We start from the raw sequence: 18,048 nt of genomic DNA on the forward strand, positions 1-18,048 counted from the left end.
AGTGTATAATATTTAAATGTTGATTTAAATATATATTCATGAATATTATTCATGTTTAAAATTAGGTCTGTGATTAATTTAATATTTGATATTAAATTAAATTAAATTAATTAAATTTATTTAATTAATTAAAAATCAAATTAATTTCAAATTTTAAATTCAATTTAAGAAATTGGATTTTTTTTAATTGAGGTTTAATTAATTATGGATTAATTAAATCAAGTTTTAAATTAATCATGAATTAATTAAATTAGAAAAAATTTGAAATTTGGAAGAAGTGGTTCTTTCCCATTTTTCTTCTTAAGCATGATGTGTAATTCATGCATAATCACATAATTCCTACTAAGTTGAGAAAGCAGCTGTTGGCGATGATTTTGTTGATGTTGCCTGCATGTTGTTGAGGAATAAAACACTTCTAATTTGCTGAGATGAGGATGGATTGACTGAGAATTGAATACAGAAAAATCAGTTTTCTGCACTTCATCTTCTTCTCTCTTCAAACCCGTAAACACTTACCAAATTCACTCAAATCTAAGTTCCACCACTTAAATTGAAGGCTGAGAATAGTAGAGAAGACCTCTTGGTGGTTCACAGACTGATTTGGATCTGAATTGGAGTGAATAGCAGCTTGGATTTGATGATTTCATCACAAAAGGTATGTAACTTGAAACCCACTTGAATATTCATGTTTTAGAATGCAAATTAAATGTAATTTGGGTGCTTATTGATTCTATTTGCTTCCGTTGCTTGCTTGTGTATTCCATCAATCACGAGATCTGTGATTCGAATCTTTATACTTCTAGTTGTACTTAAAAAAGCAAAGAGTGATAGAAGGGTTGTTTTTAAATTAATTTTAAAGTATTAATAATTAACAAAACTTTTCAATGGTACATAACATAACTGAAATTTATACCTAAAGTTTAAAAGGCATTTTTGTATAGTTCAACTCTTTTGGTAAACCTTTCATAAAGGAAAAAAAAAAAAACTTTTAGTAAACCATGATTAAAATATTTATGTCAATATCAAGATTTCAATTTTACGAATATATCGGTAAAATATCAATATCGACAGATATTTCTAAGTTACGAAATTTATAAAATTTATTTAGATTAATAGTTAATTTGTTTTTACTCCAAAACTAGGTTATGAATATTGTTATTAGTAGTTATATTTATATTGTACTAAATAGGTGACATTTGTTTTAATGTTTTATAAGTATTTATAAAAGATGTTGGAGATATATCATGAATATTTAATATCGTATCCTTCAATTCACAGTCAGTGAATATATTGATATATTCACGAATATTTTCATTCTTGTTGGTAAATACATAATTATCTCAGATATTTGTTGGATCCATATGCTCTCTTCTCTTCTTTTACTCATTTGTTCACCCAACCAATGAACTTATTTAAGCAATAAAACTCAATCGGTTGTGGCATGTACGATCCGCAAGATATCAAAAGTTCAAATTCTTCAAAACCCACATATTTTTAGAGTGATTTTTTTTTTTTTTTAAGTATAGCAACAGAGACCTAGCACAAAGCTAGCCTCGTCATCCCTCATGATGGATAAAAATAAATAATATAAATGAAACCATTCACTCACACGAACAAACAAAAATAGAGAGACACAGCATAAAGCTGACTCCAAACCACGATGTTTGACCCCGATTTGCCGTTGATGGACTTGGAGCTTCGGCCTGATCTCTTAATACGGATCGTCGAGTCTGCCTTCTGCCATCAAGTTGATGATGATCCGTTGTCTGAGGAATTTTCCGACGAAAAGCATCGATAAGAGAATTAGAAGCTCTGCTTCAAACGACAACGACAGAGGAAGTAGGTAGAGATTTAGATAGCATAAGAAGAGCTATTAGAGCCATGGAAATTAGGGTTTTGAAAGAAGCCATTAATTTGCGTGATGTTGTTGATTAGTGAAAGGAAATTGAAGAATGTGGACTAAGTTTAGGAGTATTTATAGTTTGAAAAAAATGTAAGTTTAGTTGGTAACTAAGATGAGGTTTAGTTGAGCCGTGTTTGATCATGGACGCAGTCACCAAGCAGGCTTTTAAGAAATATTCAATTTCCACGGTGCTTTTAATTAAGATAACCACTTCATAAGGTGTGCGCGTGAAATTAATTGGTTTTTGTGGGGTCTAATCATAATTAAATAAAAATGCATCTTATTTCATTTTATTCATGTAAAACTTTTTGTCATTTTTCTAAATGAGACATGCAAATTATTACTCAACTCATTCATAATAAGTAGAAGCCACTTCTGTTAATATATGTGATTTTTCAATTTTATTTGTTCCTTTATTTTTCCATGATAGTATTTTCATACTTTAATTTTGTAATATTTTAATTTAATAAATAACAAATTTATGTTAGTGATTTGAAATGAAACTAATTTCAGTAGTTATTAATCATTAAAATTCCTTCTTGGTTAGAAAGTTTCAAGTTTAAATAGATAAAATTAATAGTTTTAAGTTTTTAATTAATAGAATCTCTAAAGTCTACGACAATAGGGTATATATATATCTACACTTGTTTGTTGAGGATCTCACATTTGAAAGATGTGAAGACCTCGTAGTCTTTAAAATATATATAAACTTTTCTCATTGCCAATTAATTTTAAGATGAAACTTATGTTTATCTATTCTCATTGCAAAACGAGTATTCGTCCAAAATTGGGATACAACTAAAGAATGGTGAACTCAAAGAAGCACTATCTTAAACATGTCACTAGAAGAATTCCGGGCTTTAATATCGGTTTTAAACCGATATTAAAGGGCTTTAATGTCGGTTGCAACTGACATTAAGCTCTTTAATGTCGGTTGTAACTGACATTAAAGTCCTTTAACGAAATTATCAACCGACATTAAAACCCTTTAATGTCGGTTGCAACTGAAGCTCAAGAATCAAATGAAGCCCTTTAAACCGACATTAAAGCCCAGAATCTGTACGTTTTATCAATTATTGTCCGTTTTTTTAATTTCCGTTGCCAAATCCATTTTTTCGGTCAAAAAGTATAATATGACACATCATCATTGAACGCTGTGGCTATGACATATTATTCATGTATGGATTGTAAATCTATTACATTTAGTCCGCAAATTCTGCTATAAAATTATAATTTAAAAGGTCGTACAATAATTCAGGCCTTGAAAACACAAATTACAAGTAATACAAACATTATGATTTTACTATTCCTTTCCACTTAGTAAGTATGGATCCCTTCATAATTCTTCTTGAACAGACCCTCCAACTTCAGCAGTGCCTAGTTATAGGCATATTTGCCTGACCACTGTTGTTCAAAGGATCACAAACAATAAAGGTTTGGGCGTAAGCATAACACATGCAACGGAAGATTGTATCCATTCATATATATATATATCTATATCTGTCTCTTATACACATCTAGATGTGTATAAGAGACAGCTATAAATGTTATCACATTATTTCCAGTCAGCTTGAATATGTATGCACACATATATTTCAAACCTCAAGAGGGAAGATTGAAAGACATTTTAAAAAACATGAACCGCACTTAACATAGAAAGAAAATGATCAAAATCACTATTACGTACAACTTCAACTTGCACTGCTTTATTGTTGTGAATGGATGTTTGTGATATCATAATATAGGCAACAGAATCTTTCGTGTAAGTTTCATCAGCCAAAGCTTTATTTGATATGAGTTTTTTGTAACCACAGCTCAAGCCACCCTACACCAGAATTCATTAAGAAAATGATGGTTATCTGTGTCTCTCAAAGACCCTCTCAGTTCCACATCAGAACCTTGTAAAAGAAACTATAACGTGATTCTAATCAAAAGAGATGAATTAAGAAAGAAGCTTTATAAGACTACCACCTTGAGCACCACAAAAGGTTGAAAGAGGGTAATAAATTGGGGTGCTCTTTGTCTTGAAATATGCGCCCCCTGAAAAAAAAAAAAAAAAAAAGCATATGATAAGGAAATTCCCAAAGATAGAAACTATTTATCACGTATAGTTTATATTTGTGGTACCTGAACATGCCTCCCTTTCAGCGAGTTGGACATTGTATTCATCAACCGTGTAGCTATCTTTTGATCTTCCTGAGGTTTGAAATAATAGAAAATGGTTTAACAGTAATAAACACATATCTTTATGTACAAATGCACTTAAAGATGTCTTGATATGAAAATGTAAGGAAGGAGAGAACATCCCTACACTTGTTGTACGGATTACAAGCAATTATTCTTTTACAGGAATCAAGAGTACTTTCATTAGATCAAGGAAACCATCTTCCATTATTCCCTTTCTTAGAGAATCAGCACTAGTTATTCAACTGAATTGGCAAGTGTACCACCACATTGCAAGTTTAAGTATGTAACTTACAATAGTTAGATTTTGTCAAAATAAACCCTAAATGCTAACTAACCCTGATGCTATCCTTTCCAAACCAAGAGCACAAGAAATAATCTTTTTTCCTCTCACCAGAGTGGTTGGTGTAAAGAATGATGTAGCAGTCTCCACTATAAATTGGCCTAGTACCATTTGAGCATATAAAAGGTTTGTTTTTTTTTTTTTTTTTTGGGCCTTGTATTCTTTCATTTCTTCTTGTTTCTTATTAAAAAAAGCGTAACGAAACTTTTGCAAATGGGTTCAAATCTCATGGTGTTCACCTACACAAGAGTAAAATATTAAAATTCTACTAACTTCTTAACAGTCAAATTTTGTAGGGCCAAGCGACTATCTTGTGATCTTAGTCTAAATGTGCATTGACCCATACACTCTTAAGATATAAAAGATGTTGTAGGTTCACAATTAAACTGAGGTATATGTATTAATTTTATTCTTAGGAGAGACCAGGTGCTTCAGTTGGCTTCCTTAATCTGTAATGGTGGCTACACAGACTGACTTATCTTGGAACTTTAAGTAGATGCTTTTAAATTCCAATGATCTTGTGCTCCTTGAGTTTTATGCTTAAACAGGACAGAAGGAGCAAATCTTCAAATTGGAGGGAAAAAAATATCAGCTAATACTTTCTAATGTAGGTTCATTTGCTTGTGAATATCAAAATAGGCTCATTATAAATTTCTGTATGCTAAAAGGACTGTATTAGGCCAGGAAGACTATAGATTTTTTTATTAGGAGCCAATATCCACTCTAAATTATTTGTCACACGAAATATACTTCAAATAGTGTTTCTGACTACTAATAAAATCAAGGAATTCCAACAAATACCTGAGAAGCTTAGTAGGAGCAGGTTCTGGAATTACATCATCTTCACTTGCGACTTTCTTCCCAATGGGTGCAAAGCCACCAAATAGGACCCAAAATTCACCAGAGTTAGACTCAGTATCCAACTTCCCATCATCTAGTATGTTCAATATAATGCTTAAATTATCAACCATGAATAAAAACACAAAATTGAAAGGGGCAAGGAATGACTAAAACATGGGAGGGTCAGAATAACAGTGTATCTTCTATTCCTACCAATAATTGCAACATCGCACATCCCCTCATGATTTTTATCCTTCAAGCATTAGACCACTTCTAAAGCTTTTGCCTTCTCCTGGATATTAGAATTCGCACCATTGAACTGAAATATCTTGCCCTTGGTGTCTAAGATGAACACATCATCATGATTTAGTGATGAACGAGCAAAAGGAACCTGGATAGCCAAATGAAAAAATAAACATCAAAACTCCATGTCACTGGAAGAAACACTGTTGAATACACAAACTCCTGGAAAGAAAAATTAAGTGCCTGTTTCATTCGGACAACTCGCTTTCCTCTATAAACATACAACCTTCAAATTGTTCTTCCTCAGGTTTCTTAAATCCAGATGCAACACCTCCCTCCAATGATATGATACAAGTTTTGATGTATGACAAAAAATTTTCTGATTCGTGGCCTTGAATATCTCTGTGTTGCACTGCACGTCCTCCAAGAGAAGAATCAAGCTCCATAGTGAAACGCGGGCGACTAATGAGACGTGGAGTAGATCTGAGCCAAGAACGAACCTGGTGGTGCGCAACAGATCCGGGCGACTGATGAAACGTGTGCGACTGATGAGACGCGGAGCAGATCTTGCCCAAGAATGGACCTGGTGGCTCGTAGCAGATCCGGGCAATTGATGAGATGCGTGCAACGGGTGCGGCGACACGGGTTGCATGACGAACAGACTTGCACGGAGGCCAGATCTACACCACGACAACCTCTTCACCCACGATCGACAGATGAAGGGCAAGGGTTTGGAAGAGAGAAGTGAGAAAGAAGAGGGTCTGAAAAGGGAAGTGTGAGAATGAGAGGAAAAAGAAAATATGGGGAGAGTGAAGAGGAAAATGAAAAAAAAAAAAAGGGGAAAATAGAAAGTGAGATAAATTAAGCAGGTCTTTAATGTCGGTTTAGTACCCCTACAATGTCGGTTTAAAATCGACATTAAAGATTCGCTTTTTTTGAAAAAAACAAAACCGATATTATACATCCGATTTCATTTTTTCCAACCGACATTAAAGCCCAAAATTCTCGTAGTGTGTCGAGTAGCACGAATTGATAAAATTGAGAGAGGCCTCAAAATATTAATCCTTAAAAAATACTCTTCTTTCACTACAAGAATTTTGGGCTTTAATGTCGGCTGTAAAAAGTGGAACCAGATGTATAATGTCGGTTTTAAGCCGATATTGAAGATAGGCTACAATGCAGGTTTAAAACTGACATTAAAGGCCTACATTTATTTTTTTTTTACTTTATTAAAAAAACATTTTTTTCATTTCACTACCAAATCTTCTCTCTCCTTTCACTTCTCTCTTACGAAACCCTCTCTTCTCCTTGAATGTGCGAATCACCAACGTTGTTCTGATCGTCTTCGTCACCAGCGTTGCATGGATCTCTGTCGTCGTGGGTGTTCTCCGGTGGTTGGTCCTCGTTGTGGGCGTTCTTCGAAAACGTTGTTAGGGTCTCTGATGGTTCGATCTGTACATTTATGTCATCGTTTGGTGGATTTGTAGATTCCGGTGGTTCGCCATCTGTAGATTCCGGTGGGTCGTCACTGGCGTTAAATTATTTGAAGAATATATACTTGGTTGGTAGTCTTGCTTTGTGGGTTTAAGTGTATATCAAAATCCTTTTCTTTGAATTATATAGAAACTAATTTGGTCTCACTTGGTTGATTAAACTTGATTGGTCTGGTTCAAGTGTTATTTCATTCATTTTATTTTTATTCCAATGATTAAACTTCTTGAAATTTGTTAATGTTGGAATGAAATTAATTCAAGAATATGTACTTGGTTGATAGTCTTTCTTGGTGTGGTTCAAGTGTATATTAGAAGCAATTTGTTAATTTTAGGTCTTATTGTTGATTATGGTTAAATTTATAAGCTTACGGTTATGTAATTTTTTCTTGTTATTGTTTGTCTTTTTTGTAGATTAAGTTGCATATTTTACAATTATGGATAAGTCATGGATGAAAATGAATAGAATGTCAGCTGAGTATGGTTTAGGGGTTGAGATGTTTATTAAAAATGGTCTACAACATTCAAATATACTGAATGTCATGAGTTGCCCATTTTTGAAGTGTGTGAATGCAAAGACTATAAATGTGAACAGAATAAGAGAACACTTATTTTTTAATGGTATAGATCAAAATTATCAGATATAGATTTTTCACGGTGAATCATTACCGATTAAGAGAAACAATGAAAATGTGTCTACTAGTGAAAGAGACAAAGTTGAAGTATTGATTGACATTGTCATGGGAGAAGATTTGCTAATACCAATTCCTATGAAGGAAAAAATAGAGTCTTTAAATCAAGGAATGAACAACTTCATAACATGAACTTGTGAACTTGTAATTATGGATGACGAGGAAAAGATATGCCACTTTTTCAGTATATGAGTTTGGTTATTTATTATTTTTCGTACTTTGAATTTTTGTAATTTTGGTTATGGTAGGACCATTCAACAATTCAGAGTGTTGGTCACTCCTCCAAATATACGGACACCAATGGCATCGTTAAACTGTTGAATGGACATGTCATACACCAACATGGATGATGTAGACATGGCCCGTATCAGTTTGAATGAGCACATATTTGGAAGAGACAAATTTGTATATTTAGGCCGTGATGATCTGATCTAATATTGCAATATCATTGAAATTGGTTTAGGTATCTTTGGGATGAATGTGGTCGTGATATTACTAGGAAGTTTTTTATAATTGATCAAGCAAAAATATTGCAACATGTGAAGTCTTTAGATCTTCGATCTAGAAATTTAGCTTACAATGAACAATTTTTTATATTGTTGGCTTGCCACACAGAATATAACAAGCATGCATTACAATGAAGAGAATGTTAATGGTGTTTGTGTGAGCATGTTGAAGATGGGTAATGGAAAAACTTGATTTTCCATTTTGTGCATGATTTTTAACTTTCCAATTTTTCTTAAAATCAAACCGGTTTCAAAATCTATTTTGATTTTAAAACTGAAAATTTAATTTATAAAATTAATTTCATAAATTAATTTTTAAATAATACTAATTAATTTAATATCAAATATTAAATTAATTTTTGCACAAAACCATCTTCATATATTAAAATCATGTTTAAATATATATTCTCTTATTCCGTTCAATTCTAATTTGAACGTTTCAAATTAACTTCTCAAGTTACTCTAAAGCTTATCCATTTACGAGCTAGTAGGGGGACCCCGCGAACCTACAGATCATGGGCTCCAACGATCCGAGATTAATCGGCTAAACTTATTAGACTGATCTAACCTTGTTCGTTAGCTAATGCGCCACTCCACTATAGCCATAGTTGAACTCCCCTCACTGTAGATATATTATGTCCACTTTATATAACCATAATCAGTAAGCCGATCTTTCACAGGTTGTTCGTAATCACAGCTAGGTCAATATAACCATTTTCCCCCTGTGAATACATCTTGTTTCTTAAGTTCCCACTGACCTTCTAATGAACAATTCTGATTCATAATATCTATGAATCAAGTTCTTTCTCTATCATGAGAAGGCGGGGCCCCGATTGTTCAAGACCTGGAATCAGTACTTAAGAGAACAACCTATCTGCTAATCTAAATTGGGTAGGAGTGAATTTCATCTTGCAGAGCTATGTCCCCAGCTATTCATCCGGTCTTATCCCCAAAATAGAAGGCTTATTGAGCATTGTTGTTGGACTACTCTCACCGTTTGCAAATCAAAGGATAATCTCGAATAAACAGAAGTTCATAGCTAGCTCAGGATTAAGATTGAGTTAACCTAGGTTATGTAATAAATGAAATAGTTTGTTTTAATAGTAAACGATCGTTATAAAGAAAAGTGACTATTCTTATAGTCCAATTCATATGCAAACTCATTGCATAGGATGCCCCCCCACTCACATGTCTCAACATGAACGATCTATGGATCACCTCGTTTGTAGCACTTTACAAATTCTTGTAACAATTACAGAATGGGCTGCATCCAATAATGTTACCAGGATGAGATATCCAATTTCATCCATATAATTATTAGAACATTTAGGCTATATACTTGTTAACTTGATCCTGTTTATGTCATTACATAAAGTTACAGTATTCAGACTATAGCCATGATACGTTTATTGGATTTTCATAATAGAATGCAAAATCAACAATTTATTATTATTGATAAATAGAATGTTTAACACGAACTGCGAGTTCTAGGACATTCCCAACAATCTCCCACTTGAACTAAAACTCCAGTGAGAACAAATATATTTAATATAATGTTGAGAAACATAAAGGGAAAATACAATATACTAGGGCTTCTCTAATACCATAGATATTCTCCCACTTACCCTATATTACACTACTCGAAGTCCTAGTCCAACTAGGTGGCACTCGAACACTTTAGCCAATAGGGCCTTTGTGAATGAATTAGCAAGGTTGTCTTCAGAGGAAATCTTTGTGACGATCACATCTCCTCTATGCACTATCTCCCGGATGAGATGGTACTTTCTTTCAATGTGTTTTCCACATTTGAGACTCCTGGGTTCTTTCGAGTTGACAACAACACCACTATTGTCATAATACAATGTGATAGGCAGGTGCATATTTTGAACTACTTCCAAATCAACCAAGAATTTGTGTAGCCATATTACTTCTTTAGCAACTTCACATGCAACCATGTTTTCTGCTTCCATTGTGGAGTCAACGATACAACTTTGCTTAATGCTTCTTCAAACTATAACTCATCCGTTAAGAGTGAAAACTGATCTTGAAGTAGATTTCCCGGAATCTACATCAGTCTGAAAATCAGAATCAGTGTATCATGTAAGGATCAAATCCTTAGGTCCATATACAAGCATATAGTCCCTCGTTCTCCTTAGGCACTTGAGGATGTTTTTTACAGCAGTCCAATGACTGTGTCCTGGATTGGATTGGAACCTACTGATGATTCCAACTGCAAAGCACATGTCAGGGCGTGTATACAACATGGCATACTTCAAACTCCCAACTGCAGATGCATATGGAATTCTTGTCATCTCTTTAACATCTTGAGGTGTCTTAGGACACTGTTCTTTCGACAAATGAATTCCATGTCTAAAAGGTAACATACCCTTTTTGGAATTTTGCATATTATACCTTGACAACATTTTGTCAATATAAAATGCCTGGGATAGTGCTAATGTTCTATTCTTTCAGTAATCATCTCCTTCTCTTTGGGTAAAACCTTTTGCCACGATTTTGGCTTTATAGGTATGCACCTTGCCAGGTTGGTCTCGTTTTCTCTTATAGATCCATTTGCAACCTATAGGTATAATCCCATGTGGTTGATCTACAAGTTCCCAGACAGAGTTGAAGTACATAGACTCCATTTCATCGTCCATGGCTTTTATCCATTGTTCCCTGTCAACATCTTCCATTGTCTTCTTAAAGGTTAATAGATCCTCTAAACCATCATCTTGTATGATGTTTTGAGTTTCTGTTAAACCCATATAGTGTTCAGGTTGTTGAATAACCCTCCCACTACGTCGAGGCATTCTCAACTCTTGGGATGGATGTGATGGGACAAAACTGTTGTTGACGGACCAACTTGATCAACAACTCTTGTTGATATTACTGTAGTATCTTTAGTCAGTTCTTGCAATATTAATTTATTACGAGGTAGATGATTTTTAATGTGATCCCCTTCCAAGAATGTAGCGTTTGTCGATACAAATACTTGATATTCTTGGGGATCATAAAACAATCCTCCTTTTGTTTCTTTGGGGTATCCTACGAATAGGCATACTTTCGAATGTGTTTTCAATTTCTTAGGATTCTATACCAATACATGTGTTGGACAACCCCAAATATGAAAATGACGTAAACTCATTTTGTGTCCTTTCCATAATTCATACAGTGTTTTTGAAACAATTTTTGATGGAACAACATTCAGAATAAATACTGCAGTCTATATTGCATACCCAAAAAGGATTGAGGTAACTGAGCATAACTCATCATAGACTGAACCATGTCCAACAAGGTTCAATTTCTCCTTTCTGCAACACCGTTTTGTTGTGGTGTTTCAGGTACTGTGAGTTGGGATTGAATTCCATGATCTACTAGATAGTTCTGGAATTGTAAATCCATATACTCACCACCTTGATCAAATCAAAGTGTTTTAATTCTTTTACTTAACAGATTTTCAGTCTCAGCCTTAAATTCTTTGAACTTTTCAAGAGTTTCAGACTTATGACTGATTAAGTACATGTAGCCATATCTAGAGTAATCATCAATAAAACTGACGAAGTACTGATAACCTCCTCAGGCTTTAACATTCATCAGACCATATAGGTTTGAATGTATAAGTTCGAGAGGTTCTTTGGCACGAAGACCTTTATCAGACTAAGATCTTTTAGACATTTTTCCCTCAAGACATGGTTTATATGGAGGCAAAGAACTATCTTCTAACTGATTTAGATGATCGTTTTTTACCAATCTCTCAATCCTGTTGAGATTATTGTGACCAAGTCTGAGGTGCCAAAGATAGGTGTTAGGAGAAATTTTTTGCTTCTTATTATGATTCTCAGCCATTTTAAACATCTCTATATTTAAAATGCCTCTCGCTTCTATTGGTTTTAATATGTACAAGTTATTTTCAAGTCTTGCAGAATAAATATGAACACCTCTTGAATAAACAAACACTTCATTACAATTAAAAAATGCACTGTACATATTTTCTAGTAAACAAGAAATGAAGATTAGATTTCTTTTCATCTTAGGTACATAGAATATAGTCTTAAGTAAGGTAAAAGAATCTCCAAAAAACAACTTTACATCTCCCACTGGTTCAGCTAAAATGACTTACTCGTTCCCACCTTGAAAGTCATCTCAAGTTCAGAAAGTCTTCTCCAAAAACTAGTTTCCTGTAGAAAAGTGCAAACATGATTAGCGTGCCTGAATCTAATATCTAGGTAAGGTGATAATTCTCCATTAGACATGTTTCAACAACTAGTAAATCAGATTTACCTTGTTTTTCCTTTTTTGCTTTCTTTTCAACCAAATATTTTGGGCAGTTTCGTTTCCAGTGCCCAACTTCTCCGCAATGGAAACATTTTCTTTTGGGAGTTTTGTTTTTGTTTTTCTTTGCAGTGGCTTTCTTCTTCATTTGTACAGTTTTATCATTTGAAGAAGAAGGACGAGACTTCTTATCATCAGTGGGTTTCATTCCTGACGTAGACCCCTTATAAAACTTCTTTGGTTTGGAAATAAAATTTATTTCTTTTTCCTCCAGTTTCATCATTGATTGATAAGTCTGTAACTCATTCAACAACATCGTCAAATTATAAGTGATTTTGTTCAAAACAACATTTGTTCTGAATGGTAGATAACTCTCCCGAAGAGATTCTAATATCATGCTTACTTGACTCATCTCATCTGTCGCCCCATGAGCCTCTGCAACATTAAAATGAACCATGACATCGAGAACATGTTCTCTTACGTTGGTTCCATGTTTCATGCACGTAACATAGATATACTTAATGGCTTCATGTGTAACAGAAGATGAAGGTTGCCCGAACATCTTCTGTAATGATGTCATTATCTCACGGGCGGTGGGCATGACCTTATGCTTCTTGTTGAGTACATCAGATATACTTGCTAAGATATAGGCCTGAGCTTTCTCATTTTCCCTCACCCACCTATTATAGACGTCCCGAACATTTCGGGTGATTGTTGAACTAGGAACTGGAGGACATTCCTCCGTCAACACAAAACTCAGATCGTTTACAACAAATATCGTATTGATGTTTGATTTCCAGGTTGAATATCCTTCTCCATTAAATTTATCAAAAGCAAGCAATTGTATGGTTGAGTTTGACATTGCTGAAACATTTTAAACAATCTCTATTAAATATGCATCTAAATCCATTTTTAGCAAAAACAATAAGGTACCCAATAAATCTTTATTTATTTGCAACGATACTTTAGTGATTTAGAACAATTGCTACCAAGGGGTAGTCAAGAATTCCTTCACAGAAGCAAGACAATTCTTGACCAAATACTATCTCTAGAATAACTCATATTCTGATTGTTCTTTTGGTTATTGTCTTCGGTCAAGATCTTTACTAACAATTAGTAATTCTTGTAAGTGTGACCCGCCATTTTTAGATCTTATAGAACGATATGAATATGCCTCCGAAATAGAAGACAATACCCAAGACAGAACTATAAGACCTTATTCATTTTAATGAAGCATGGGTTGTTCCGAATCCTATGTTACAACCCTCCGAGGGGATTGTTGCGGTTAACAACTAGCTAGTACTGCCTAAAAACGACAGCAGACGCAACATAAGAATCTCACGGTTCAGACTAATGGAAGAGACCATAGGACAATGTTGACATATTTCCTTCACCTACCTACTATGAACTACCTCCCTCATTCACCTTGTTATTGACCCATGCGAACACTTTCCGAATGGAGCAGTCGCGGTAAAAGCAACACAAAGCCGAGCATGGATCTCACGGTGTGAACTCTTGAGGACGTGAGAGCTAATAACTATATATCAAATATATTGTTAATGTCCCACTGAAGTGTCTATGCGTTGGGTATTTTACTTAGTGTAACGACTAATTTATACAACCTAAGTCTAAGTGGTTTATCTAAGTATAACGCTTATAATTAGATTTAACCTACAATGTCTAGATGATAAACCATTTTAATAACCTCACATCACTCACGCAAGCTCATAAAATTAGTTAACAAGAATCAATCTTTCAGTCATAATTTCAGGTAGGGAGTGTACGTAAATCATCAACTTAAGTACCCCCAACCTAGACAGGTTTATGAACGATTGAGTTTGTAACCGAATTTTACAAGGTAACAATCTATTTTAACGATTTAAAACTAGTTGTTAACCTAAGTGAGCATGCACTATTATTTGTTATGGATTTTAAATGTTTAACCCAATTTTATAACAATTACAAAATTTTAGACATGCTAAACATCCACAACATTCAACAAAGGCATTCAATATCTAATATAACCATTATATTAAATATAACTCTTAAACATCCATACTATATATTATAATGATTATAACATACTTTCAATGCATGTAACATGCTTCCTACGATGGGGTTTTAAATCTACATGACATATTGTATGCACATACATGAATTATTTAATTATTACATACATCACATGCATAAACAATTAAATACTAACTGATATGGTTTTAGTTTTGGCATAAACAAGTAAACAGATGTCTAACTATTACAAATAGCTTCAAAACCATCTTTGAATCGGTCGAACTGCTCCAAACCAAACCTAAGCATTTTGAACGGACTGGATAAGTCTGAACCGAACCAGCCAAAAACCCTTTGAGGCTGAACCGGATTGGACCTCGAGAAAACCGGTCGAACCGGCTGCTCTCGGTCCAAACTCAAAATCTCGCTAAGGCTGATCGTGTATCACTAAAGGCTATCGTCTAACACCATCGCCTTGCGTTGGGCAGAGGTACACGATTGTTTAGTGTCTTCTGTCTGTCACATAGTGCGATCTTTTAGCTCTCAGGTAGAACTACACGATCGCTTAACACCATCGCATAGCGCTTCATGTCATCATTTAGTGCTCGCTGCAGCTACACGATCGCTTAGTTCCATCGCATCATTTAGCTCGCCCTGTAGCTACACGATTGTGTAGTGCCATTGTATAGCACTACCAATGCATTGTTTAGTTCCCATGCAAAGTTACACGATCGCGTAGTGCTATCGTATAGCATTTCAACGCATCGTTTAGCTCTCGCAGGTACACGATCGTCTAGCATCCAACATCACAACGACCAATGCCCATAGCTATACGATCGTCTAGCTTTTCTTCACATCATGTAATGCCTGGAACTAGACGATCATTTAGCATTTGAACCTCAACAACGATTTTGAGCAGAAGCTGAAAAAACTGGAACAGCAGCTCGACCTTCTTCACTTGTTTCTTCAATTACATCTTAATTTCAACTCTAATGACTCCAAATAAATTACAGACTCTTGATAACACATATAAGCTCATGAAACAAGAGCCAATTATAAATTTAATTGAGAAATTAAAGAGAAATAAAATGCCTAAACTCAGAAAATCATATCAGTGCATCAGTTTCATATATCTCATGAAAAACACCCACCACACTAAAATTAAACCGAATTGAATACTTATATGATACTCTGATACCAATTGTAAAAGTGTATTAATATGTAGCAGAAGTAACAAGGACCAATAAGCATTCAAATTCACTAATTTTGATAGAAACTAAAGCATGCTCATCTAAAAGAAGAGGGTTTGTAGTCATACCTTTGTAGAACTCTTCAAGATCTCGATCAACAGCAGCTGTCTTCACCAAAGAACACTGGAACCATCTCAAGATCTTCCCCACTATTCTCTTGGAGCTTTAGAATGAGTTGTGGGACTCAAGAACAACTTGAAGCAATGGAAAACCAAAGGAAAGCTCACTGCACTAGCACGCTCGAAGAACTCTTCTTCAGCCTGAAATTTTCTCTAAAATTTCTATTAAATGCATGTCTCAAATTCACTCCAATCTTCTTTCTTTATTGCAGGTGAACATGTAAAGAAGAATGATACATGAGTTGCAGCTCATGCTTGAAGTAAATGAAGAGAAAGTTAATGGTGTTTGTGTGAGCATGTTGAAGATGGGTAATGGAAAAACTTGATTTTTCATTTTGTGCATGATTTTTAACTTTCCAATTTTTCTTAAAATCAAAACCGATTTCAAAATCTATTTTGATTTTAAAACTGAAAATTTAATTTTATAAAATTAATTTCATAAATTAATTTTTAAATAATACTAATTAATTTAATATCAAATATTAAATTAATTTTTGCACAAAACCATCTTCATATATTTAAATCATATTTAAATATATATTCTCTTATTCTGTTTAATTCTAATTTGAATGTTTCAAATTAACTTCTCAAGCTATTCTAAAGCTTATAGATTTACGAGCTAGTAGGGGGACCTTGTTGACCTACAGATCATGGGCTTCAATGATCCGAGATTAATCGGCTAAACTCATTAGACCAATCTAACCCCCATTCGTTAGCTAATGGGTCACTCCACTATAGCCCATAGTTGAACTCCCCTCACTGTAGATATATTATGTCCACTTTATATAACCATAATCAGTAAGTCGATCATTTACAGGTTGTTTGTAATCACAGCTGGATCAAGATAACCGTTTTACCCTTGTGAATACATCTTGTTCCTTAAGTTCCCACTGACCCTCTAATGAACAATTCTGATTCATAACACCTATGAATTAAGTCCTTTCTCTTTCATAAGAAGGCGGGGCCCCGATTGTTCAAGACCTGGAATCAGTACTTAAGAGAACATCCTATCTTCTAACCCTAAATCACGTAGAGTGAATTCCATCTTGCAGGACTATGTCCCTAGCTATTCATCCGATCTTATCCCCAAAATGAGAGGCTTATTGAGCAGTGTTGTTGGACTACTCTCATCGTTTGTAGATCAAAGGATAATCCTGAACAAATAGGAGTTCATAGCTAGCTCAGGATTAAGATCGAGTTAACCTAAGTTATGTAATAAATTAAATAGTCAGTTTTAACAGTAAACAATCGTTATAAAGAAAAGTGACTATTTTCAATGTCTCAACATGAACGATCTGTGGATCACCTCGTTTATAGTAGTTTACAACTTCTTGTAACAACTAGAGAGTGGGCCGCATCCAATAGTGTTACCAAGATGAGACACCCAATTTCATCCATATACTTATTAGACCATTTAGACTATATACTTGTTAACTAGATCATGTTGATGTCACTACATAAAGTTACAGTATTTAGACTATAGCCATGGATATGCTTATTGGATTTTCATAATAGAATGCAAAATCAACAATTTATTATTATTGATAAATAGAATGTTTAACACGAACTGTGAATTCTAGGACATTCCCAACATAATGTCGGTTTAAAACTGACATTAAAGGTCATTATTGTCGGTTGTCTTTAATGTCAGTTTTAAATCCACACTAAAGATGGTGTACAATGTCAGTTTAAAACCGACATTAAAGACAAACGACATTAAAGACCTTTTATAACATGATCTTCGATGTCGATTGTCAACTGACATTAAAGCCCTTTAATGTCAGTTTTAAACTGACGTTAAAGCCTAGAATTCTTGTAATATTTACAATTTTTTCCCATTTATGTATTTAGGTTTAAATATTCTTTTTACCAAATTATAAATATTTAACAGTTTCCCTCCAAAATTAAAAAGAAAAAAAGTTTTTAAGAACTTGTGTTTATTTTTGAAATTTGGATAAGAATTCAAATATTTTACTTAAGAAAGATAAAAACCATTATGAAAAATTAAAAGAAGAGTTGCATTCTTAACCAATTTCAAAAAACAAAAACAAGTTTTTTTAAAACTATTTTTTTTAGTTTTTAGTTTTGACTTAGTTTTTAGAAACATAGGTAAAAAGTAAATATCAAAACAAGAGATTTAGAGGTTGAAGAGGCATATATAAGCTTGATATTAAAAAATGGTTACCCAGCGGTTCCTAA

General features: G+C 34.0%; 1 protein-coding gene and 1 pseudogene across 1 annotated transcript; both read right to left on the reverse strand.

The window, feature by feature from the left end:
* Positions 1 to 3,530: 3,530 nt before the first annotated feature.
* On the reverse strand, positions 3,531 to 5,959 carry LOC120069127 (annotated as a pseudogene).
* Positions 5,960 to 6,800: 841 nt separating this feature from the next.
* Positions 6,801 to 13,335, reverse strand: LOC120069128. Its single transcript, XM_039020814.1, has 2 exons — positions 12,877 to 13,335; positions 6,801 to 6,965 (listed from the first exon to the last, which is right to left on the reverse strand). Exons 1-2 carry the CDS (start codon positions 13,333 to 13,335, stop codon positions 6,801 to 6,803), a joined length of 624 nt encoding a protein of 207 aa, XP_038876742.1.
* Between the last annotated feature and the right edge of the window lie 4,713 nt (positions 13,336 to 18,048).

The sequence above is a fragment of the Benincasa hispida genome, unplaced genomic scaffold (genome assembly GCF_009727055.1).
Source record: "Benincasa hispida cultivar B227 unplaced genomic scaffold, ASM972705v1 Contig245, whole genome shotgun sequence".
NCBI classification, from domain to species: Eukaryota; Viridiplantae; Streptophyta; class Magnoliopsida; order Cucurbitales; family Cucurbitaceae; genus Benincasa; species Benincasa hispida.